General features: G+C 35.6%; 2 protein-coding genes across 2 annotated transcripts; both read right to left on the bottom strand.

The window, feature by feature from the left end:
* Positions 1–4723: 4723 nt before the first annotated feature.
* On the bottom strand, positions 4724–5173 carry LOC140152020 (uncharacterized). Its single transcript, XM_072174320.1, has one exon. It carries the CDS (start codon positions 5171–5173, stop codon positions 4724–4726), a length of 450 nt encoding a protein of 149 aa, XP_072030421.1.
* A 1613-nt stretch (positions 5174–6786) lies between these two features.
* On the bottom strand, positions 6787–24840 carry LOC140152019 (uncharacterized). Its single transcript, XM_072174319.1, has 2 exons — positions 24499–24840; positions 6787–11948 (listed from the first exon to the last, which is right to left on the bottom strand). Exons 1-2 carry the CDS (start codon positions 24838–24840, stop codon positions 11796–11798), a joined length of 495 nt encoding a protein of 164 aa, XP_072030420.1. The 3' UTR covers positions 6787–11795.
* Between the last annotated feature and the right edge of the window lie 2549 nt (positions 24841–27389).

The raw sequence follows: 27389 nt of genomic DNA, 5'->3' as shown, positions 1-27389 counted from the left end.
AAAACATCGAAAAGGTCATCAAAATCGGCCGTTTTTTTGCTGAGTTTCATCTTTAGCAAATAAGGTAAGATTTTGGTGACTTTTCGATGAAAAATAGATGCAAAATGTTCTTAAATAATGTACAATGTTCCGGTTGAGTCCGGTACATGAAACCTGTTTAATTTAATAGTTTATATGTGTATAATCGTAACTAGCTAACTCGTTTCAGTGCCAAGGACTGCCAACTCTGAGAAAAAAGTCATCAAAGTTCGGGAAAATTGGGCGAAATGGAAGAAAAAGATGTAGGCCATCAATGACCGATGATCACGTCACCAGAGAAAATCCTATAGAGTGCTTGCACGGAAGGTCATTAGTTCAAATCATCCTTCAGACACGCTCCAGAAGACATGCAAATACATGGAGTACAATACCAATCACCTATTTAACGCGGGGTATTGATCAAAGTAAATCCTCATGAATAACAATGTCAATTAAATGTCGGTAAAGGAGTGTACAAAGTGAATGCGTTCGTTGTGGTTCCTTCTTATCTCTTTCTTCCATGCTCGGATACATACCGGTTTGAACTGATAAAAAAAAACCAAAATACTTTATGCATGAAATTGTATTTTTGAACGAATCTCACAGTTGACCAAGATCTAATGACTTCAAATCTATCATGAATTATGTTTCAGTATAAAATTAAATTTAAAAAAAAGAAAGAAAAAAAGACCCAATTATATTGACCTATTCATATATTTAAGCAATTATTGTTTAAGACGAGCGTATTTTAAGCAATAAACGTTTAAAATCTTTAAACAATTGGTTGTTTAAAGTCTTAAACATGCAATTGTTTAAGGCATTTAAGCATTTATTGGGTTAAGGTTTAAGCAATAATTGTATAAGATGTTAAACAGTGGCGAAGTTTAACCAATTATTAGAAGAGAGGGCCACGTAAACAATGATTGGTTAAGATTGGTTAAGGATTTCTATATCGGAAGATAAGAGTGTATAAGCATTTGTGCAATGGCGAAATCAATGAAGTATTTCTAATCGGCGAATCTCCTGCAAACTATGTTTTATCAGGTTAGATGGTTTTGCCAGGTAAAGTGTTTTTCTTCGCTAATTATTAATTAAATTGGAGGTGTTGAATTGTCAATTCAAAATTTCCAAGGTCAAAGTTTATACGGGGGTCAAAATTTAAAACTGCCGAAATGTCACTCTGATCATGACGATTCAGAAAATGTAAAATTTTACCTACCGACTTATCGTTCCGGAGTTACAAGCCAAACAAATCCATATGGCCCAGATGTGTAAAACAAGTACATTTTGTAAAAACCTTTTTTTTTTTTAACTTTTTTTTTTATTTATACTAAATTTATAACCATTACACAGTCAGGATATATTACAAAATTAAAGTTGATCTTATGTGCAATAATGATAGAGTAATATTTCAATGTTTGGCGCAAATAATTACTGGGTCAGAAATAACAAGACGTCAATTCATAGTTAAAGAAATATCATCTTTTATTGAACAATAAGACTTTTTAACATTTTAAATTTTCGGCAATCTACTTCTATAAAGCTAATTAAATCTTAAACTGTAAACACTACATTCTATGCTACACTAGGTACCGGATTTGATATACCAATTAGTAATGACGCAATCATCAATAATTACACAACTTCGTATAATACGTTGCAATTATTTAACTAAAATAATACGTCACTCCACGAATGTGAATACATGTGTCACTAATATAAAAAAGAATATATAACTCAAATATACCGACCTTAAAATGCGTGACATATTTCTGTGAACTAAATTGAACAACGATTGTGCGATAATTATTGGACACACTTTCTTTCAGTCTCTACATTTCTACAAGCTCATAATGTACAAATTATAGTGACTATTTCTTTGCGGTAAGTTTGCTTTTAAAATATAATAGAGAGATTGCGATGTTCCAAACGCAGCACGTGGAACGTACGTTTTTACGTACGTTAATACGGTGTTAAATATTGCTAGTCTCGGTTCCAAACTGGATTGTGCTCATTCGTCACGAAGCAGAACGAGTCAGCTGGAATAAAGACTATAATATTTGATCTAATCTAATCTAGGTCGATAGAGGGCATAGTGATTGAAAAAATAACAGTAAGCTGAGTCTCTGCCTAATTCAAACAGGCCGCTTTTGATTTTGATTTTGATTTGTTTTTTTGTGCTCCCCAAATATTATAGTTTGGTAGATTAAAGATCACTACATCCATACATCCTGACTTTACTTTCAAAATGAGCCTTTTTCGTCCTGAAAATTGGGCGCGTTGCATGGACTTAGGCATGAGGTAAAATCAACATATTTCAACGTAGCATCTGCGTTTTATTCTACATTGGAATCCAAAATGGGAAATCGCAATGTCATTTTAGTCCATTTTTAACACATCGCTGTACCTTTATTATAATGATTTGTTACAAACAAAAAGGATCATAATATTAGACTTTCCTTCATTTGTTCATTATCTTTGACTGTCTTTAACATATTGTGAAATGGACAAATTTTGTGCATTTTCAACAATGTATCTACGTCGATTTCGCACGTGGAATATCTTCAAAAATAGCTAAATACGTGACCTCGCTTCGATACAGGAGAGTGGTTTTGAATAGATCAACGTACGTCCGATGTGTACGTTTGGAAATCGCAATGTCTCTAATATTTAGTAACAAAAATTGTTTGTACAATCACAAAAGAAAATATTATTTGAGAAATAAAATAAAAGCGAGATGGGTAAAAGGGAAGAGTGTGAGTTTTAGAGTAGAATCAAGTTTGGTAGCATGTTCAAAATATAATAGTTATAGAAATAGAATGTTGACAAAGCCATATTATATTGAATGGCAACATGTAGCTAGTTATTGGTGTAGAGTAAATTATTTGGGGTTTTACGAACAATCGTAATGAATTTGTAAAATAAAGAGTGCTCACTGTCGAAGGAAATAGCAGTCTAATATTGGAATGTGTGAGTAGGAGAATCAAAACCAAAATGTCACATTTATCTGAGAGTTATAAAATCAACAGCCAAAAAACATTGTTTCTTAAAGGAAGATAAGATAAAGAGTACGAAAAGAAATATTAATATTAATATCAGTGAAAGTATAATGATAGGGATGTCGGATACCAACATATCACAATGGAACGACTTCTTAAGTTATCCTACATCCTACACATACAGCTCCATTGGAATAGGGTAAATCTAAATGAAATTCTACGCCTTATATCTCTCATGGGAATTTAAGTGACAGACATGAATTTTTTTCTGAAAGGTTTGGTGGTTGATTTTGTTTTTCATGATAAATCGAAGGTCTCGCGAGATTGTTGTATTTACGAATTGAAATCTTCAATTGAGTCGGTCTTTGGAAGGCCATATAAATCGGTCTCCATGTGAACCACGTGTTTACATCACGTGCAATTTATATTTAATTACCTTCTAACGAAATCTCTTTCCTACAACTTTGTAGAGTTCAACAAAACTTTCACTTCACAATCTCTTTGGAGACTGACTTGTGTTTGAGCAAAATGCATACCATGCCCACAAGGTATACTTCCTCCCTAAGCTCATGTTGCCAGTTCGTCCTACACAAAAATTCTGACCTGACTAAAAATCTGAGGGAGTCCAGTAAATATGATACTTCGACCATGGGTCCTAAGAATAACATGAATAGAGAATAAGTAAGGAGGAATCCTTGATCAAGGCTACTTTTAACCCAATTTCAAAAAAAAATTCACAGGGTGTTACCAGAAACTTGTTGTTATGGCTCAAATGACACACTCCTGAGCACAACCTTTCTTATTTTATAGATAAACGTGACTAAGTCGTGAATTCAGGTACATGGGTGACTCCACACGCAAGCGGGATCAGCATCAATGTGATCTCCAGGGATGTGTATCAAGTTTCTACGCGGTAATTGGATCCGGGAGAGCGAGTTGGCGCAGCGATTGTTCCCTCGCCTGAGGTCCCAGGTTCAAGCACCGGCCCAGGGGCTCAGGGACCATTTAACCCTCGTCCAGTCAGAATGCTACATGTATCTTCGAACGAGCAAAAAGATGAACTCAAAGGTGGTGACCTGTGATACTACAACATCCGTTTCACAGGTCAATGAACTTTTACCGCCAGATGATCAGTAGGGCTAATGATGCGTTCAGGGTTGGACGTGAAATTTTCCCACTCAAAAATAGTAAGTCCAGTTGACTTTGTCAAAATGTGCAGAAATAAATTCTGCTTCCAACGCATTTCACAGATTTGCAATACAATAGCCCCTTTTTGAATAATGGCCATTATTTAAGGGGGTTAGTTACTTTTTTTAAATGTTTAGTTCAAATATTAATATTGTTTAATACCTCTGATATGATTATCTTCACAAACGGATACAACAAATCGTTAATTTTGATGCGCCAACAGCAGTATCCTTAATTATAATAAAGACGAATTTCATAGTTCTAGTCCAATAAAACAGCACTTACTGTGGACGTTTCGGAATCTGTCAGATTCCTTTATCAACACTGATGTTGTTGTGACGACCTTCTGTGTACAACTCGTTGTTGCTTAGCAACTTGGTTGCCAGTTGGTTTCTTCAGGAGATCGTCAAATACGTGAGTTAGGTTGTATTGCCCCTCGTCTCTGTTCATGGTGGTGCCCTGTTGTCTGATTTTCACTGCCTCTTTGATCCATCGTTTGTATCTGTCTGCCTCTTTGCCTAAAAAATCTTAGCCTCCTCCCAGTCAATGATGTGGTCTTTCTCGAGAACATGATCTGTGATGGCCGATTTGTTGGTAGCTGATTGAGATGCTTTTCTGTTTGCTCTCGTACGAACGTTAACACACGCCTTATCTGCCTCTGCCCTATGTTCTTCCAATCGCTTACCAAATTTCCTCCCCGTCTCACCGACATAAGTTTCATTGCAATTCTTGCAAGGGATGGAATAAACAACCTCTGTGGTGTTGAGCGGGTCCCTTTTATCTTTAGGGTGCACGAGCATGTTTCTTAAGGTGCAATGGGGCTTCATGGCAGCAGAGATATTGTAACTCTTCAAAGTTCTCGCGATACGCTCCGACACACCCTCTACGTAGGGGATAACGACAAGGCCTTTTGACTCGGTAGTTTCATCCTTCTTAACTGCCTTCTTCTTCTGTTTTGGTGTGTCCATCTGTTGTTTGACTTTCTCAAAACTCCAAGAAGGATAGCCGCAGTTACTAAGTGCATTTTTGATAGTGACTTCCTCTTCTTCCTTGTCTTTATCTTCGGTTATGATCTTATTTTTTCTATCCAGGAGCGTACGAACAACACCCAATTTCTGGTGTAGCGGATGGTGGGAGCTGAAATTAAGATACTGGTCGGTGTGGGTGGCTTTCCGATATACCAGTAACTTTATTGTGCCATCGTCGCGTCTAACTATCAAAGTGTCTAAGAACGGTATCTGACGATCGTCACGTATTTGACGATCTCCTGAAGAAACCAACTGGCAACCAAGTTGCTAAGCAACAACGAGTTGTACACAGAAGGTCGTCACAACAACATCAGTGTTGATAAAGGAATCTGACAGATTCCGAAACGTCCACAGTAAGTGCTGTTTTATTGGACTAGAACTATGAAATTCGTCTTTATTTTCAATAACAGTCCTGAAGAACATGTTCAGTAAAGTATCCTTAATTGTTTAGGGATTTAACTTGATTTTTGTGGGATTTTTGGAGGAGAAAACAGTATTTTACTCTTTTAATTGAAACACGTTGAATTGGTGGTTAATACTGTTTAGCGGATGTTTTTTCCTTCATTTTTCTCCCAAAGCGTTTCTGAAATATTTTAGTACCTTGGGAAATTTCTGTATAACAATATAAGTAAGACAAGCAACAGGATGCACTAGCAAAACGGATTATGTATGTGCAATGGAAAATCTATGCAGACTTTCAAACCATAGCACCATGTATTTTATCATTATGATTCAACAGAGCGTTATTGTTACAAAATTGTTAGTGCTATACAGTTGATGTGTTGTAAATTTGTGATTATTTTTGCATTTTCTCAAAAATAATAACACACTGGTAACAAAAGTTATGTATATTATTGGGGCAAGGAATCCAATTACTACACTGAAATTTCAGTGACTCAAGACAAGCAGTTCAGTATATATCGTTATGAATTCGGCAGACGGCCGAATCCAGATTCGGATTTTGGTAAATTCATTTTACGCATGCATTATTTTTTAATTAGAGAACAAGGAATCAATGCTTTACCTATAGAGGGCAGCATATCGATTTTTTAACGGTTATCGTCATTGACCACACTGCGATGCACCGTTAGCTAACCCTGTATGTCGCCCTCTTTTGATTACTTATTATGCTATTATCATCTGATCTCCGTTAAAAAAATTATATGCTGCCCTCTATTATGTACAGCATTGATCCCTTGTTCTCTAATTCAAATGTAATGCATGGGTAAAATGAATTTACCAAAAGCCGAATCCGGATTCGGCCGTCTGCCGAATTCATAACGATATGATAGGAAATAAGGTACATCCTAGCGGTACCTTATTTCTTATTATAAATAACGAACAATTGTCTTGGGTCACTGAAATTCTAGTGTAGTAATTGGATTCCTTACCCTATAATATACGTAACTTTTGTTACCACTGTGTTATTAGTTTTTGAGAAAAATGCAAAAATAGACACAACTTTATTGAGGGGTGTAGTACCCCTTAATATTTCTTTGCGTGATGCAAATAATCACTTGGTTAGAAATAATAAGACGTACAACCATACTTAAAGAAATAATCATTTTTTATTGGACAATAAGCTTTATCAATCATTTTTAATTTTCTGCAATCTACTTCTACAAAGCTAATTAAATCTTAAACTGTAAACACTACATTCTATGCTACACTAGGTACCGGATGTGAAATATACCAATTAATAATGATGCAATCATCAATAATTACACAACTTCGTTTATAATACGTGGCAACTATATAATCATTAAGTAATTTAATTAAAAGAATCAGCCGCTCCACGAGTAATGTTTTAATACTCAAATTTACCAAGCTCGAAATGCAAGACATATTTCTGAGAACAAAATGGTACAACAATAAACAATAATTGTGAGATAATCACCGGATTACTACTTTCATCCTTTCTACATATCATTTCTTTGCTGTCAATTTACTTTTAAAATATAATACTTAGTAATAACAATAGTTTTGTACAATCATAAAAGAAAAATAATTTAATACAAGTACAAATTACTCTTTAAAATAAGATAAAATAAAATGGGGATTTGTAAAAGGGAATTTTGGGAGTCATAACAAAAAACAAGTAGTCCGTAAGACAGGCTGCTAAAAGTAACCTGTCCTGCCTGAAAGTAGCCTGGTTTTTTAGGACTAACTTTGGTTTCCATATATAGAAACAATTTACAATTGGAGCGAACCCCGAATAGGGTGCAACCCTACTAGTCTTATTACAAGACTGCCCTACCCCAACTCCAAACCATAACCCTAAACTCCGTAAACGAGGACTGGACTCGAGTCTAGCAAGTTGCACCCTATTCGGTAATGAAAAGTATAAATTATGGTTTTAAGCACAATTGGAAAAGATTTTGTAGATAAGAGTGGTATAAGATAACTAATAGACAAGATACATTATTTCTTTAAGTGAAATTGGAAACGTACAGAAAATTCAAGCCACATAAATTAGAATAGGATTAACTATAATGAAATTCATCGTCAATAGCTCTTGGGAATCTAACATTAATATTAATCTCAAGTTTATCAGTTACAAAGATCCATATGTTTCTGCACAAGTTTGTGTAGTGTTTTTTCGATAGATATAAAGTCTCACGAGATTCTTCCATTAACGAATTGAAATACTAAACTTGTTTTTGAAATTCTAAAGCCAAGTATTGAAATGCAAATCGGGCTACCAGAGAATTCACGAAAACACATTTAAATTAAGTCACCTTTTTACGTCATCTCGTTGCTTTGTAGCGTTCAACAAAACTTTCGCTTGACAATCTCCTTGGAGACTTATAACTAATATGTTTAAAAAAACATACATTTGTTTTCATTATTGAAACACTTACAAAGAAGGTCTATATCCACCATATTTGCTTTTATCTCTAAACATGTTTTTGAAATACCTTCTAACCCAATTTTAATCAAGCTTCACAGGGGTGATACCAGATACTTGTAGTTATGTCTCGAATGACAACCTCGTTTTTTGCCCAAAGCATAACCTTACTTCTTTTATATAGAAATAAACATGATTAAGTCGACCGCTTTTTGCACATTACCATTAAGGTCATATTGAGGGGTATGTAGGTATTGAGGTTAAATATTCAAAGCAAGTTGCATTAACAGATTAGCCAAAAATAAATGTATATATATTATAGTTGGCTGTCATCAAGCGATACTTTTACTTCAATTTCCGCGATTATAATATACACCTGTACCTCATACCACGTCATTATGACAAAACACAGAACAAACTTAAAAAACAACATTGAACTTGAACTTAAAGTAAACTTAGACTCTCTTCCACATTGTGTTCAATGACACGCATTGATTCTTTTGAAAATAAATCTCACCTGATTGGATTTCAAAGGAATTCCATGGTGTATTTCGTAAGGCGCAAGCCACATTGGTAACTCACAATTTTACGAATATGATCTTGTCTTGTCTTTGTTTTTGACGCGATTTGTTAGATGACTTACAGATTTACGCCTTTCTACTTACGCCTTTCTGTTACTATTGTGATTTACCCTGTGTAATTTAAATTGGTCATTTCACTTTGTTTACATTTAAAGCTATTTCATGAAAGATGGGAATCCCCAATAACAAAGTCAGTCAGGCCTATTTTTGCATCAAGAAATTCACAGAGACGCGGCCCAGCAGTGGAAATGCTTTGAATGCCTGGAGAAGTCTCTTAAATTTGATCCTTTGAGCAATAGGCAATCAGTGGAGTGAGTGCAGAAGAGCAGAGACATGACTGCGACTGGGTTGCCTGAGGATAAGGCGGGCAGATTTGTTTTATAAAATAATGCACAAGCAGCATCGCTGTGACAGTTAGATCAAAGATCATATAAATCTGAATAAGTGTTGTGTGGTATTGTAAGGTGATTACCATATACCTTTAAAGAAACTTATTTTGAGCTAGGCACTTGTTTTTTCGATAATCCAACTAAGGATCAAAATATGCAAAAGATTTCATCTTTTCCAAACAGGGAACATATTCTTCTGCCGACTTGCTGAAGTCTGGTTTATGAAACGACACGTCTGTCAATGTAGGTGGAAACAGGAAACAGAGTGGATCAAAGTGATTGAATAGTGAAAGCAGCGCCGTTTTGGAAATTATCATCTGTGCGAGGATTTTGTACATAAAGGATACATATTACGTAAGTCAACAGTGGTCTTCACTGGACAAGTTTGTATCAGGATCTACTGCTGTCGTCTTGAACAATGAGTGCAACAGAACTTTGTAATCAGCAACAAGATGAAGACTGCCGGATAAGTAAACATTGTAAATCCTCATTGTAATCCATTAACTGATTGTATGCATTCATATTTATATACAACATTATTGTCCAACAATACTACAATTTTCCTTGAGGATTCAAATCTGGTTAACTTATAAAAACAGTGTGTCTTGTTGTGCATTCTGAAGGTGTTTTTGGCTTTGGATCGTTGCGATCCATCACACTATGTTGTGGTAAGTGGTGTGCGTGTGGGAAGTGGGGTGTGTTGTGGGTGGGAGTGGTGTATGTGTGTGTAAAATAGATTTAAATTATAAATAACATTGGATGTTACCATTATGTTACGCAGTACAATTTACTTATACACTTTAAGCAATTATAGTCAGGTTTGCGATAGTAAAACCTTCCTTATAGCATGTATAGCAATAAATACATTAATAGTTAACAATAGTTTACTTTAATATGGCTTGTAAGTCTGTTCACCCACTTGACCCATTTCGAAAGTCCATGATAAAACTAAGCTATGGTCATCTATACTGTGCCATTACAACTAATCAAGCTAATGGTCTCGCCAAGCACGAATCGATCATAAACAGTAACTTTATATAATTGGTAACCCTAGTCAGGCCCAGGGGCTCTAGTTCTGTAGTAAATGCCTATATAGATTCAGAGCTGCTTTTGCCTGTCTCTGACCATAGTATTCACGTCCAAGATTGACTACTTTGTCATCGGACGTGTTGTCATCAGACCGTCCGACGGACCCGTCCGACGGACCCGTCCGACGGACCCGTCCGACGGACCCTCAGAAATGTTGCCATTATATTGAGTAGTGGCTAAAACCTGGACAAAATTGACAACATTTATGATGTTCATCTTCCTTTTGGCCTATTTAATTTTTCAGTATTACATACAATTACAAATTGTACCAATACAGAAAAAAACAATGTTAGATCTAAAACATATGGACAGGTTACTTTCAGGCAGGATAAGTTACTTGAAGGAACAGCCTGTCCTATGAAGCAGTTTCTCTTTTACTGATTGTACACGCTACTCTGACGCCCGCCCAGTGGCTCCACCACTACAAACCAATTGTTTGCCTTACGAGGCTATCTCGGACAGAGACAGAATAATTGCTCGTTTGTTGCTGGGGTATATGAGTGTGGATGTTTCATAACACATACACAGTCAGAAATCATCAGAAAAAAAAATCGCACACAAAATGCTTTCATCTTGCTTTAGTTTTTTATGTCTATGGGTACTGAAATAGGATCAGATATGCCCATATGGACTCGATTACACAATCAAATTTAAAAACAAAACATATTTGATTTAATATTGATTTCCGCCACTATAAATTATAAACTATACACGATGCAATTTGGTGATTTAATGAAGAATAAACTATTAAGAATTTTGCTAGACAAATCCAATTTGGGAAGATACAGGTTTCCCTTCCAATATGATGTTTTAACAAAACGATGAAGCGATTCTCTATACACTGTTCTACTCTTTTAAAAAAACCTTGCTTCCTCCAGAAACAAGAATATATGTAAACTAAATTTGGTGTGTTTAACCATGATTTAACATTTACATGGATTCATCTTGCATAATTCATCGATTGTTTTTATCTACAACTCTATACATGCATGCATTGAATTGTGAGTTCGTGTCTTGGTGGTAGTGTTAAAGCTTATAAGTATAATCGGCTTTCTCGACAGGAAATCATAATAAGTTATAGTATTTCTACGAGTACATCGTCGTTAGTTATCACAGTACCGATTCAACCGGTCTCTATGTTAGTGGTCAAGCTTTCGTCACGTGTGTCTTAAAAGGGCATTTCGTGATCCACAGGCTCATCCCAGATCCCCCCACTTTTCTCAAAACTAGTTGAGATTTTTATACCACTGGATACCTCTGGCTACATAATGTTTAAGTACCAAATATTTCTTGCAGATTAATCCGTTGAGCAAAAATATCACTAAATTTGAATTTCGTTCTGGTATACCAGAACGAAATTACAACAGTGGCCTATGGAGCAGTGTAAAACACATAATCATGCATAACTCGCAAACGCAAAATCGGAATCAACTGAAATTTTGGGAATAAGCTTTTTTCGTGGATATCTACTGAAAAATGTCATAAAAAGACTATGCTAGGATCACGAAATCCTCCTTTAATCCTGATAAAGTCAGATACATCTGACGAAAGCTCAACCACTCACACAGGGACCGGCTGCATCGGTACTATGATAACCGTACTCGTAGAAATACTGTAACTTATTGCGTTTAAGCTATTTCAGTTTTGAACTGTAATCAATTATTTGAAGCTCTGCGATGCATTCGCACGTTAACATCTTCGTGTGGTAATCGAAAGCCGTTAAAAAAAGCACTAATTAAGTCTAAATCGATATCCATATTTTTGACTGAAGATTTAGTTGCTGGAACTTCTTCAGGTTGTGGTAGTTTCTGGAAGTAAAAGAAAAGAACAAAAGAGAGACGTTCATGAATAAAGTTATTTAGTATTTTGTAAAGTTGGCTGACAAGTAAATGAACAAACATGACATGCCGCACTTATACACCATAAGGCAAAACGTTTTGAGACTACCAAAACTTGCAGAGACAAACAGTAATATAAACCTAAAGGCGGCGTGGATAAACTTCGATAAAGATCTGTTACATCATTAGAAGATTCAACAACTTAACTGAAATTACAATACAAAAAGCAACATCACACTTTACACAATGTACAATTTACCACTTAACGTATTATAACCTACTAAAGAGTTAGCAATAAAATAAGTGACGCAAAAACAGCCGTTAGCCGTTACGGTAATACCTTTAACAAGAACTTGAACAGAGGAGAAATAGAAAATGTCATGATTTGGCATGTTACTAGATTTTTATGTCATATATATCATGACAAGTAACACATTTTGCTTTAATTTAATAGTCTAGAGTCGGTTACTCTAACAAAATGATGAAAAGTGTTATTGCCTATCTAATAGCCTATATCCCAACGTTTTGAATAACGGAACAGTGTCGCTTCTACAAAACTGAACTCTTTAATAAGCAAATAAGAAACGAAACTAGATTAGACTAAGCGTAACATGTTATAGCTGTAAGTGGTACATTTTAGATAAAGAGTCCCATAAAATTGGACGTTAAAGCCTTTTTTATTGTCTACTAAACTTTGCGTATATCCATTGTTTTATTGCAGTTTCAGCGCACTTTTAATTAACTTATGAGCGTGAATTTCTATTTCAGATTTAGACATACACTCCTTACAGATTATAAGCTATGGCTCAAATATATTGCATTCGACAATACTATCAGTACTATTGAAATTTTATCGCCGCTCAACATACTGGATAGCAATACGGTTTTATAGTTTCTACAATACCAGTGTTCACCTTTCGCACGGAAAATCTCACAACCGTTCTTTGAATCATTTATTTGCTTTTTAAGGTAATGACACCTTATAAGACACAAGCAATGTAGTCGAATGAAACCTAGCGGGAGCCTATTTCATGTTTTATACCGTACTCAACGAAGAAAAATAGTCTTGATGTCACTTAAGCACTAATGATGTTACGCCACAAGTACCAAAACAACATCAAAATTTTGAGACAAGTAGATAAGTTAAATTCATTGGTTTTGTTCTTACTCTGAAAGCATATCCGTACCATCATGAACGATTTATGCATTTTTTACATTGTTGGAAGTCGAAATTAAAAGGAGAAACTGCAAGTGTTTCAATTATTAAGCGAGGCTAAAAGGTGTCTTCTTTATCTAAAACCATTGATAAAATCTTCCCCGGAGAAAATAGTAAGTATGATCAGCTTGAAATACACACAGATCAATTTCAGTTTACTTCCTAATTCATTTAATCACTTGTTCCAAGCCTACACGGAATATGTACGTGATAAATAGTATATTATCTTCTAAGAAATCATGAAAAGATACATTGAACTCGGTGCCAATTACCTAATACAACAGGTGGAAGCTTTTCCGTGCAATGATCGTCGCCTCTCAATAGAATCAATCTAAATTTGACAGCAAATCGAGACTATTTTGTATTTGACCACGTATGACTTATTTGACATATGGGAGTTCTTCCAGTGGCCAGCTCAGAGCCCCTCCACATTATATGGTATATGTTGGGCAAATAGGGCCTCTAATAATCCCGGCCTCGTATGGACGCCCCGCCCATAATATTTGAAATCTTACTGGGTCTGTATTTTCCGTGTTTTAATATGTACAGTGACCTTCGTCTTTGTTCGTTAAAATAGAATCATTACCAATTATGAATATTTTAATTGAGCACGTTTCTCTCCTATTGAGTCACTCTATCCAGTGATACCAAAATAAGTACAAACAATCCCCATGTAATTTCACTATGTCATAATGTCAGCGTGCCCTCGCGAAATTACGAAAGTCTGGCTATGTACAAAAGAATATGCAACATTAATTTTCGGATAAAATCTTTACGTACATACGATTTTTATCCAGTTAAAGTCCATTATTGCAAAACACTATGATGGACTTCAGCAAATCCCCCTAATGGTTGACTTACCCCGGGCTTGTTAACGGTTATCACTAAAATGAGCGCAAGAGGTAGATCTACGTTTAGCTTAAGTCATTTGGGTGTAAACTCCCACAAGCGTTATAGTATGTCGGATGAAAACCTTCGCAGGACGGGGTTAATAGGTGGAAGCATTCCGTACAGTGCAGTGAACTGCGCCTTTTATTAGACATTAGTCAAGCACAGATTATTATTCTATTAACCGATATTGTTCTCCCTATCACCCGTTATACATGTAAATGACTTGTTGATGAAGGGAAGTGCATGGGCGCAGAAGGAAATGATGAACCTGTGTAAAATACCAGAATCAAGGCACCAATTATACCTCAATTAATATCAGACATGACCTAAGGCAGAGAACACGCAGAAATAGAAGAAATGTGATATACATAACTAACAGGAATATCGAGTACCCAAGAAATCAACATTGTTATCGAGGTGAAAAACGAGAAACCATTACTATATTATTTTAAAGTGTAGCATTTCGACAATCAATCATTATGTGTGTGCTTTTGTAAGACGTTACTCACGATCTGGGTGGGGCTTTTTTTTATATTGTTTTGTTTTTTGTTATTTACAAAAGTACAATTTTTTAGATCTGATCTGAAGCGCACTTCAAAAGGCTGGAAACTTATTACATCGAAGAGCCTTGCTCAATCTCTACTCAAAGAGAAATTGGCACTCCCGACCTGCACTGAAAATATATTACATAGTCACCCAAGCTATCTTTACAAAGCAGAGGTATAAAAGACAACAAAACGAAAACAAATAATAGCTTCTGCTCAACTTCAATGCAATGCACAATATATTTCATAAACATCTAATCTTATTCTTATTTCCATTCATGGTCATTTTCAAGAAGCAAATTTCCCAGTAAAATTGAAAAAAGTGTGTAATTGGCCAATGCCATGGACACTGTCTTCTATTGGTCTGGCTCCATCATATCTCTCTTCAAAAGTCAATTATATTTCAGATAGACATTGTGTTAATACGAGACAAGCCGCAGCTGATCTGCTGGCGCTACCACCATGTTCCAATGGCAATGATACTGAATATTTCAAGTCTTCATTTTCCTATAGTGGTGTTCAAGTATGGAACAAAATTAATCTTGACATCAGAAAGTCACCAAGTATTCAATGTTTTAAGCGCATGTACAATTTATGATGAACATAACGTTTGTTGCTTTAGGACCAATATTGGTCTATTTTGCATTAAGGGACCGTTCACAAACACTTGTAAGGGGGACCTGATGCAAAAAGGGGGGCCCTGAAAATTTTTGACCATCCTAAGGGGGGCCTGAAAAAAGTTTATATGCTTTTCTATGGGGTTGACCGATAATTTTCATGTCAAAAAGGGGGGCCCTGAAATTTTCGAGGTCTGTAAAGGGGGGCCCCCGAAAATGTTTGCGATAAATTATTTTTGCATCAGGCCCCCCCCTTACAAGTGTTTGTGAACGGTCCCTAAGAGTATATCGTATATTTTGGTCAATGTTGATGAATTTGGTTGTTATTTGTATCTTATTTTATGTTATTGTTAATTATTTCATCATGGTTGATGCGCACAAAACATCATGATAAACAGTATCTTCATTTTATGTTTGTATATAATTATGTGGGGGTGCGTGTGGGGGTGTGTGTGTGGGGGTGAGTGTATAAGGTGTGAGTTTTTACATGAGTTTTTACGTTTATAATTTTGTGCCATGTTGAGTTACCAATATTAGTAGTACTTTGTAATGATTTGTTCTTAACATTGTATTAGTTTAAGTACTTGTAAATTGGTATACTCTATTTAAATTGTGATTTATATGTTTATGCTTTATTATAATACTCATGTATCTGTATGTTTTTAATGTTATGCAGGGCCCCGTGTAAGAACAGCATTTTAGCTGATCGGGCCACCCTGGGTAAATATGATGCAATAAATAAATAAATAAATAAATAAATTTGAATTCTCCTGGTTAGAGCGCTCGCCCCGCAAGCAAGAAGTCTGTGGTTCTAGTTCCTGCACAGGCAGGTATGTCCAAAGTTTTTACTCTGGTTTATCTGGCTATGCATGTTATGTTGCTAATTGTAATTTCATGTTTAATTGTGTTAGTGTTTGATGCCTGATTCTTATTTCCCCTGTATATTAATATATCACAAATAACGATTAAGCATCATTAATTTGATCCCGTCCGCTAGTTTGTATTGTTTGAATGTTTCTGTGTTCCAGTGTATGATGCGTAAGCTTCTTCGCTTGTTTGTTTGATTATTATTAGGCTGACGGGTGAGTATCAATTAATCTCGTACACTGGTGTGCTATGTGTTGTTTGTACTGTTTACCCATGGACTGTTTACCCTGACTGCTCATATCCATAAGTACCAGACTTGAGTCCTGTTTATCAGGGACAGTCTGTGTAGATCAGTGGTTAGAGCGCCCGCCCCAAGCGAAAGGTCTGGGGTTCTAGTCCCAGCACAGGCAGGTAAGTACGGAGTTTTACTCTAGTTTATCTGCCTATGCATTTATGTTTAAGACATGTCTCCTTTAAAACATATCTCCTTGATCCCTTACCGACTTGGCTTGTGAAACAACACATTTGTGTGCTGCCCACTTTGACCAGAATTGTTAATGTGTCTCTATCTTTTGGCATTTTCCCGGACAATCTTAAGAACGCGGTTATCACCTCTCATACCTGTTCTTAAAAAGCCTTGCAGGTTGCAAATTTGCAATTTACGTCAAAAATTCGGAAGAAATGGACAGCAGTGATTGATCATGTTAATTAAGTGAACCTATGCAATCAGCATATAGCGCCCTCCACAGTACAGAGACCGCCTTGACTCAGGTTCAAGGGTAGATCTACGTTTAACTTAAGTCATTCGGGTGTGAACCTCCACAAGCATTATAGTATGTCGGATTACAAAACTCCGCCATATATTTGTATGAATTTTTGAAGCGGGGATGTGGGAGTAGAAAGAAATGATGACTCCGTGTAAAATACCAGAATCAAGGCACCAATTATACCTCAATTATTAAAATATCAGACATGACCTAAGGCCGTGAACACGCAGAAATAGAAGCAATGTGATATACGTAACTAACACGCATATCGTGTATCCAAGAATTCAACATTGTTATCGAGGTGAAAAACAAGAAATAGCAACTATAGGTATTACATTTCGCAATCAATCATTCTAGGTGTGTTGTTTGACGAAACTTTGTAAAACGTTACTCACGATCTGGTTTCTTTCTTTTTTTTTTTTAAAACTTCAAACAGTTGGAAACTTTTCAAATAATTGGCAAAAGACAAAAATGTTAAATGCGACCCACTCACAGCAATTTTACACCAAAGAGTCTGACTCAATCCCTACTGAAAGAGAAATTGGCACTCCGAGCTGCACTGAAAAGTACTTGGTCACCCAAGCTATCTTTGAGAAGCAGAGGTAAGAGAAGACAAAACGAAAACAAATACAGCTCAACTGATCATACTTTTCCTACATTCGACCTTGCATGATTTTTGAGTTGACACAGTCATGAAAATAACTATAGATACTTGACAGACCATTAGTAGCCCAGTTCTGAACCTTTTCATTGATCATTCATAACAATAGGTATCTGATTGATCAGTGAAGATAAGAAGGGATTATAATATATCCGTAACCTTGATATTATAGTACATCTCTAGGAAAAAGTGCAATGGACATGTTTTCATTTTATGTTTCAAATATCCCGCGCATGAAAATTGAGTATTTAACCCAAAATGGAAAATGGAACAATTTATTGGAAATCTGTTTAACAGATTTTTTGACATCTTTTTCTGCACTGTATTATACCTAAATTAAGAAATTTGATAAATATTCAAAGAAAATGTAGGTCATCCAAGAATTTTTTTTTTTTATACATTTTGGGGCAAAAAAGGAAAAATAAGCAAAAATATCAAAATCTGTTTTAACAGCTTCATTCATCAAGTCATAACAAACGGCCTACAAATATGCTAATAATATGCAAATTATGAAATTGTGTGATGTTCAAAATGACAGACATCAAAAAGAGATTCGATGAAATGTAAAGGTGTAGTAACAATTTTGGCATGGACTGTCTGGTTAGGCAAAGTACGGTAAGTTGAGCTGTACTAGTAAGGTTCTGCTCAACTTAAATTAAATGCACTCAAATGGATTTTATAAACATCTAATCATAATTAACAGCGTCATCTACGTCATCTACCAAAAGGACGCAACATACGAGAAAGGGCAATTAGTCATTTGCACAGAACTGTCATTGAGGTATGTTCAGTGGCGACACCAGGATTTTTTTTTTTTTTTTGGAAAAGTTAATTTCAGGGGGTTAGCAAAATGAAGAAATTTTGCCCAAAATTGCCGCAAAAAATGGAAATTTGTGTGATTTTGGGGTTTTAGCCTCAAGTGGGTGGGGGGAAAACTGGGGTGGCAAGAAAAATATTGGGAGGAGTGCCTACCTTAACACCCCCCGTAGCGCCGCCACTGGGTATGTTAACATCACCTTTTATTGAATTTGTTTGAGAACTGTGTGAATCCTCACGAGCTATATGAATCACCCTTTCTGAAATGTCTGGGAAAATTATGCATCAAAGTGTGCAAAAGAATCAAGCTTCATGGTGACATTTTACATCAATGATTAGCAAAAATGCTCTTCTTGACTTTATACATAACTCTAGTTGTATAACCGTTTTACGCAGAATCAAAAATCCATACATGAGATGAGAAGCAGATCAACACTGATCAACACATTTTTGTTTACAATAATTAACATTGATTTTTGTCCGAAAGCTAGGTGCCCAGCAAACACAAAAACGTTTTAAAAACGTTTTAAATAAGTTATATTTTGGCTTTTGGTTTAGGTAAAAACGTTTTAATAACATTAAAATGTCGGGTTATATAAAGGTCATGATAACGTTTTAAAACGTTTTGTATGAAAACACACTACAACAATATTTTTTAATATTTTCAAAAAATGTTATTGTAAACTATTTTTGCAACATTTTTGCCAAATATTGTGTCAATACTTAAATAACATTATGTTAAAATATTTGAACCCAGCAAACACAGAAATTTTCTTAAAATGTTTTTTCAAAACCTTTAAATAACATTTAAATGTCGGGTTATATAAAGGTCATGAAAACGTTTTTAAAACGTTATTGAAAATATTTTGGGCAAACATATTTCGCAAAATATTTTTTCAACCCCAAATAACATTCTGTTTAGAATGTTTTGTATCAAGTTTTCAAGAATGTTTTTGGAATGTTATTAAAACGTTTTTATACTCTTTATATAACCCGACACTTAAACGTTTTCTGTAAAACATTTTTGTTTGCTTAGAAGAAGATTATAAAAAATGTTTTTTAAGGTTATGAAAACGTTTTATACTCTTACTATACCCTTTATATAACCCGACATTTAAACGTTTTCTGACAACCTTTTATAACCTTTTGCGAATGATGTCGAAAACGTTTTGTGTTTGCTGGGTGACTTCTCAACTATAATATGACATTTTATTTCATTGTGAGGCTCTTTAAATGCTTTACAACACTAAAGGATACCGAGCTCTCCAGCGTATAAGACGACTGTTGCATATAAATCAATGTAACCAAGTCACGATGTGGAAGGAATATCTAATGAATTAAGAACGGTAATGAATAAGTGTAAGCTGTAGACAGACTATACACAATTTCAGTATGTCCTAGTGGGACTCTTTTTTCATCTTTTTTATTTTTTTAAACATAAGGCTAATGGCGCGCAGTGCGATTTACTTCTATGCCTCGAAAGTTGTTTCAAAACGGATTGGAAACCTTTTGTCACCTTGTGTGTCAAAAACACAGGTAAAAATTAATATGGCCAATCTCAATAGCTACTGAACCCAATATCAGAATGGCAATTATAGTCAATATTGCGGTTGCAGCAATAATCGATTGAAAAGAGACAAAATGAGACCTTTGTGTGCAGTCAAAAACCGCTTGATGAGGGTTAAGGTTGTCTTTGCTGCCTTGATTCGTTTATTTACAGGGGACCATATAACCCTTTTCCACGCCATAATACTACTACTACTCTAAATTTTCTGGTCTTCGTACTTTGCTTTGTTTTAATGGGACATTAGAACTCTCCTTGTTCAATATTTGATTTGTGTGGCATATGTAATAGATTCCGCTGTCAAATTACTGTAAGTCACCCTATGTCAGGTGGGTGGACGCAGTATTAATCACTTGGATTATGGACATGCGAGACGTGAATAGCCGATGCATCACTGGGCAATGTCAATTTATTTCAAATACTGAGCACTTTATTACAACTTATTATCCATATCAAAAATTTACACGATTTTAGATCCTAGCATAATTTGTTTCAAAGGTAAAATAAGACGCATTATCTTGCATCTTGCGATAATTGTAGCGTATCTATCTTTGTTTCCATATCAGTGTATCATAAATATAATATATCCAATTAAAAATGAGTTTTGGAACAAACCGTTTTTATAAATGGGAGTTTAATTCCACAAATTTATTATTCATGATATTCGGCCTTATGCCTTTATCAATCAAAGAAAAAAATCCAAACCTCATTTACAACTACAAGGAGCAAGAATTTTTAATCAAGCGGATGGTCCCTATATAGACTAGTAGCGTCCACAAGGCGATATCAATCTATATTGCATTTGTGGTCAGTTCATACATCATCCACACGAACAAGGAAGTAATTACACTGGTTTTGATTTAATCCAAAGGCGACAAGTTTATCATGATATATTACAAGTACGCTCTTGTAGGACAGAAGCAAATGGCTTCATTTTTCTTTTTCGGACAAAACCTGTCATTGGATACCACTGCATCGCATAATGATAACATAATAGTAGCTAACGTCACTATAGTCCGGTATATACGGGAACTTAATGATGACCCCTACAGGACTCTACAGAACCAACTTTTTTAGCTTCCTTTCATGGTCCTATAACACATTCATTCCAGGCACTCCGGCCATGTTCAAGATTAAAGGTCAACATAGTGGTCAAATTTCAAAGTTGTTCAAATTTGGTTAACAAGCACATCAAATTATGCCTCTCATTGCAAAGATTCAGAAAAAGAATAGTTTGACCTACCTACGACATACTGTTCTTGGAATATAAGCAAAAATATCAAATTTTGGGGGTAATCGGCTTTTTTGGCCACACAGGGGCCGGGAATTATTTTCTGTTAACATCTTGAATGTGTTATAGGGCCATAAAAGGAAGCTAAAAAGGTTGGTTTGGTAGAGTCTTGTGGGGTTATCATTAAATTCCCGTATATACCGGACTGTTATAAGAGGTCATTTTAATGAGAGTATCAACGGTATCTTACGTTTTTGTTCAGAAAGAAACTTTGAAATTAATTTGAATGATGAACTTGTTTATTGCAACGAGAAAGGCTACTTTGGATATTAGTACCATGTATTACGAAACCGAAATGGTATTATACGAGTATGTGGCAATACCAAATGGATGTTTGGTGGATGATTATGTTTCAATCTAGTTAACTGTCCGGTTTAGGGTTGTAATTAGATCATTTCTGGACATTATTGATGAGAGTCATACCAAAGTCATCAATTGAAGTGAATAGTTATTATACAGTCTTGGTTCAGAGTGAAATTACGAAGGTCAGTGAGTAATGACAGTTGACTTGAGACCCCATTACGGATTATATGGATTCAAATTAGTACAGAATATAAGTAACTGAATAGTTTTTACATTTTGTTTTGACTCACAAAATTGTGTCTTCTACCAATTCGTGAAAATTCTATAAGGCAAACAACGCCGTGATATTTGCCCTATTTTTTCGGGGTTTTTTTCATGGTTTCTTAGTATTTAGTTTCACCTTCAACCACTTCCATAAAAAACACGGTTGTTTGATGTGATCATTTATTAATTTTTCTAACAAAATATTAATGTTTAATTCTAGACCTGGACAATAGCAACAGTTATTACACTAATATACACATATATTTTAAAGCTATTTTTAACATTCCCGTTTAAAGATTTTCGTTTCTGCATCAAATTATTCATTGTTGTGGTAATTCATATTCTATAAAGTGCACATTTGTGTGCAAATTGAGGGCGCTATTTACAAGCATTTTAAATTTAAATTGGCCAAATAATAATTTTTTTTTTGTTGCAAATTTCCTTGCCATATGATAGTCTTTTTTCAATGTCCTAAAGCCATTATACAAGTGTCTACCCCTTCTAAAGATGCAAACAAGATTTAAGATAAATAGCGCCATCATTGTTCACCTTTTCTAAAAAATGACTACAGTTTACATGCCATCAAACCGTGAAAAGACCTGGTTCTCATAGGATCAGACTATTATGAAATGACCGATCTACTTTAGGGTCATAAAACGTTTTCACTTCCCTAAAAAATGTTGGTTCCATACGAAAAATACTTTGCAATTTATCTTGTTTTAATGATGTAACAAAATATTGAATAGTAAAATGAATATCCATTATAATTGCAGCTTTGTGCAAGATGTTTTGTTCAAAAATATAACGTTTTACCAAAATGCTGTCCACATTTTAAAGTGACATGTGTGTGGAGATTACAGAAAATAACCCTATCACAAATATCAAATTCAATATAGCCGAATAGAAGATAAACAAGTTGATACTGGAAATGGTCCATTAAGGTATTATATCAAATAAGCAAAACGTGTTCAGAACTGGGTTAGACATCTTTCTGGCATGTCTTATCGGCATCATTGGGCGAAATGTCACGCACTTATAAATCTACAGCCGACAGGTTGAAGTGACTAAATTATAGAATACCATTTTCTATTTTGTCGATCTATGTCACGGCCCCCACTTCATAAAGTCGGTGCTTAACACAGTTATATTTTGAATCCCGAACCGCGGAACCGGACCTTATTTTTTGTCAACCCTGTAGCATGTTTATATGACAATGTTTGGTCATCGTTGCACAGGTGCGTTAGCTTTGTTTACACAGTGCAAGACCTGTCAGAAGTCGTCAAATCATCAGATGGCTTAAAATAATATCACCAATAAAGCAAGTTCAGAACTGCCAAGACAAAGCTAAGACAAAGAGGCTGGCAACAGGAGGTGCAAAATGTGTTTAGAACTGGGTTATAATATATCCCGTCAACCTACTACGATAATTGCCTAAGTAATTTCTTGTTGCTTTGAAAACAAAGTACAAAATATGGTTCAAGCGTGCATTTAAACATATTTTTTCATCATTCTTTGCACATGAACAAATGATAATAAGACAAATGAAAGGAAATAATCAAAAATAAATATGATGATTACGTAACTGATGTATGCTTGAACCATATCTTGTACATTGTTCTCAAAATTACAAAAAATGACTTGGGCAATTATCGTAGTAGGGTGACGATATTATTTAGAAATGTCTGATGGGCATCATCTGGTAAAATATCACGCACTTATAAACCTTCATTCGACATGTTGAAATGCTCTCAATTACCATTTCGTATTTGTCGATCTATGTCACGGACCCCACTTCATAATCTCGGTGCTTAACACAATTACATTGGAATTCCCAACCGGAACATATTTATATATGCACCAAGCCCACGATCGCATGTTTACTCGTAAAAGGTTTTGTTCAGGAATGTTTTTGCTAATTTTCAGCAATGACTTTCTTAGAAGTATTGGATGGATAGCATAATGGTCAAACAGGATTAGTCAGGACCAGGGACAAATAATTTGCACGGAAAAAATAGCCAATTGCGCCAAAAAAAGCAAATTGCGCGGAAACGGGGCAGGTTGTGACTGAGTTCCTAAAGAACAATAGTTTGAAAACGTATTCCTATAAATTGGTGTCTGGGCTGAGACTTCCTGATTTGTGGAATTTTTGTGGTAAAACGGGGTAATTTGTTTACATTTTATAGATATATAGTATCAGAGGTCTCTTTACCGTTTAAAGCTTTACATAATTGTCCATCTCCGTTCACCTTCGCCAGTGTCATTGACTCTGGTTAGGTCATATATTACTTCATACTAATTGATACTCTGGTTTTGATCTAAAAAGCATTGCGTACAACTGCGTGCATGTCATTCTATATCAATACACGGTGTTATGAGTCTTATTTTTTCCGCCTTATATAAGCCGAACAAACTTTAGCTACGGTACTACTGGCACAACGCTTGACCCACGTAAAGAATCCAGATGGATAGCGATCACAAAATAGGAAAAATAAACGGTCTTGTTTTTAGCTTCGCTTATGCGATCCACCGTTGGAAGCGTCTTGCAACAAGAGTACCGTATCTGTCAGAAATCACTAGATGGCTTGAACAATATCGCCAGTTCAATGAAGCAAGGTCGAAATGAAAAAAATCAAAGAGGTGGGCAAATGAGGTGTGCCGAATATCCGACCTGAAGAATAATTTGAATTACTAGTTGTTTTTTTCTTTTGCATGACTTACCTCTGACAGATGATTAGAATCATCCTCTCGATGGTTTGATAGAGAGGCCTGTTCCTCATTATGTGTAGGCACTGGTTTGTCATTGAAAAAACCACCACTAGCAGGTACTGGTTCATCCTTGAAAAATCCTCCCTTAGCTGGCAAAGGTTCCTCATTGAAAAATCCTCCGCCATTGGCGACAGGTTGTTGCTCATTGAAAAATCCTCCTTCATCAGCTACAGATGATTGTTCATCATTGAAAAATCCACCAACAACGGGTACGGGTTGTTCTTCATTGAAAAACCCGCCATCAGCGGGTACGGGATGCGGGTACGGGATGCTCTCCGTTGAAAAACCCGCCATCAGCGGGTACGGGATGCTCTCCGTTGAAAAACCCGCCATCAGCGGGTACGGGATGCTCTCCGTTGAAAAACCCGCCACCTGCGACGGGTTGTTCTTCATTGAAAAATCCACCAGCAGCGGCTACTGGTTTATCTTGATTGAAAAATCCACCAGCAGCGGCTACTGGTTTATCTTGATTGAAAAATCCACCAGCAGTTGCTACGGGACTTTCCTCATTGAAAACCCCACCACTAGCGGCTATTGGTTGTTTTTTATTGAAAAATCCACCACTTACAGGCACGGACTCCTCTTTGAAAGCCCCGCCATTAAAGAACATTTTATCTGCAGCATCATGTGTGTCTTTAAATGATGAATAATCTCCAGTGTCTACGTAACTTCCCCACACTGTTGGGTCATAGTTCATCGCAAAGTAATCCCCATCATCATCCCCATATTCAACGACATCTCCCCATTGTCTTCGATGACGGGTTAGGAACTTTAACTGTTTCTCCTGAGGATGAGGATGAAGATTATGTCTAAGAACAGCTGCTGATGTGTCTTGGTAGCTTAGGCATAATAGCCATATTATGTAGATGAGAAGAGGATGATATCTTTCCATAGTTCTGATTTTGTGACGGCCACTTGCTGCTGAGTTGTCCTGTCTGATTCTCTCCCAGTGGTGCTTTCAACTAGCAGATATCTAAAAATGTAAAGGCATAAGAGTAAAATTTCATATTAAAATACTTTGGTGTCCTATTGGGGAAAAGTTTACACTAGTAAATAAAGGCATTAATAAGCTACAGTTTCAGGTTGCAGCGCAGTTCCACATCAGATTACAGAACTTTTGTTTTTGTATGAAGATCTGCACTGTAATTTGAAAACGCCAACAGACTCTGTAGATTGTGGATTTGTCATGGTTACCACGCTACTACATTTATCATGTAATGTAATGTATAATGTCAATAGCAATGCTCTATCAAGATTGCGATCTCATCTTCTCGAGTGAAATCAATAAATTAGAGGGTTGAACATTAAAAAAACTGATAGAAAGCTAAGCATACAGTACATCAAAAGAGCTCAAAATAGGAGAGTAACGGTATGTATAAACATCCTTAAGTCCTTAAATCTATCTTATTTTGGAACTAGCTTTGACTTCTTGTAAGTTGTAATGGATTTGAAATCTTGTAAACGTGCGTTGGCAGTTTGTGAAATCTAACCTTGATACTTTGGTGTAACATTCTGTCAAGTTTTGCATTATAGAAAAGGCAGTGCTTTGCTGGCAAGATACCTAAATCTGCTTCAAAAGTAACGTAGTTTGCAAGCACCAAGAACAATAATAACTTTACATGATGAAAACATTTATGTTACCGATCAAATTTAGCAGACGCCTGCAAAAAGTACAAGTGAGGAAACATCATCAATACCTGGGTGATCATTTTCACCGACGTGTTCAATTTGAAAACAAACAGTTGTTATTTTTATTATCCAATGACATTTCATAATCATCAATTCTTTACATAGACTTAACATTCCCATTAATACAACTGTTATCAGATTTCAGTTATTATGTCAACATTACACTCTTCAAAATATTGAAACAAAGATGTTGGGTAATACTTCATCTATAAAATGAAATAATCGAATTGAACCTGTAGTGACGGACTAACTACTAAATTGGTTTTTCTCACATTATTTTGTTACAAATAAGTATCATTTTGCCAGATTTACTGCTCAAGTTTCTAAACAGTATTTATTTAAGCTACTTTGATCAATCTAGAAGATGTCATTAACCTCAAATTCATCAATATTGTCGGATGAAGAAACAAAATAGAACAGTTATGACCAAAAATGATCGAAGGGCGGTTCGCTTGTGTAAAGTTGAGTTGAAATCCAATAATCAGACGTGACCAACGACCTTGTTGCTCGCCAATTGCAATTAACTTTTTGCCCATGAGTCAAAACGTCAAATTACTGCGATGCGAATGTTCGACCATTACAACCGGCAGGCACAATGTCAAGTAGAATATCATATATCTTATTCAATTAGTTTAAACTCCGCTGAACTTTTCTCATATTTCACCTCAAGTGGACGCGTGGATTTTCCCTATGAAAATGCACGTCTGTCATGATTTGCGAATGACTGAAACGTCACATACACGTCATCAGTACTCCCAATTTACTGGTTAAATCAACAGTTTGTCTTAAAAATCAGAATTCCGTATATTTGAGCAGGCGAACTTTTAGAGAACCTACTTTATATTCACAATTAAAACGATGCCACCTGTTTAAAAGCGCTTAAGGATTATAAACATCTGTTCCGTCTATTGTATAATGTTAACACCTGGTGCCCATTGAAATGGATAAGGAAGCAGGAAATATTTAGCAGGTGTGGTGTCTAAATCTGGACGATAATTTCTATATAAATTATATTCATAGACTTTCAAAGCTCCAAAACATCTTCATCTTCTTGATTTGTATCGTAATGTATCTGGTCAACCATGAAAGCTGTACATCAAATATTTATCACCAGTACACGATTTTTATAGGGTATTGCTATCCTCTCATATCAT

The sequence above is a fragment of the Amphiura filiformis genome, chromosome 5 (genome assembly GCF_039555335.1).
Source record: "Amphiura filiformis chromosome 5, Afil_fr2py, whole genome shotgun sequence".
Classification (NCBI taxonomy): Eukaryota; Metazoa; Echinodermata; class Ophiuroidea; order Amphilepidida; family Amphiuridae; genus Amphiura; species Amphiura filiformis.
The sequence above is the reverse complement of the archived record's forward strand: the minus strand, read 5'-3'. Positions and strand labels throughout refer to the sequence as shown.

Excerpts from the sequence above, each read along its gene's own strand:
- LOC140152020 (XM_072174320.1), bottom strand. The coding sequence starts at position 5,173 with ATGGACACACCAAAACAGAAGAAGAAGGCAGTTAAGAAGGATGAAACT.
- LOC140152019 (XM_072174319.1), bottom strand. The coding sequence starts at position 24,840 with ATGGCGGGTTTTTCAACGGAGAGCATCCCGTACCCGCATCCCGTACCC. Across the intron at positions 11,949-24,498 it reads ATTCTAATCATCTGTCAGAG|AAACTACCACAACCTGAAGA; the intron begins GTAAGTCATGCA and ends TTTTACTTCCAG.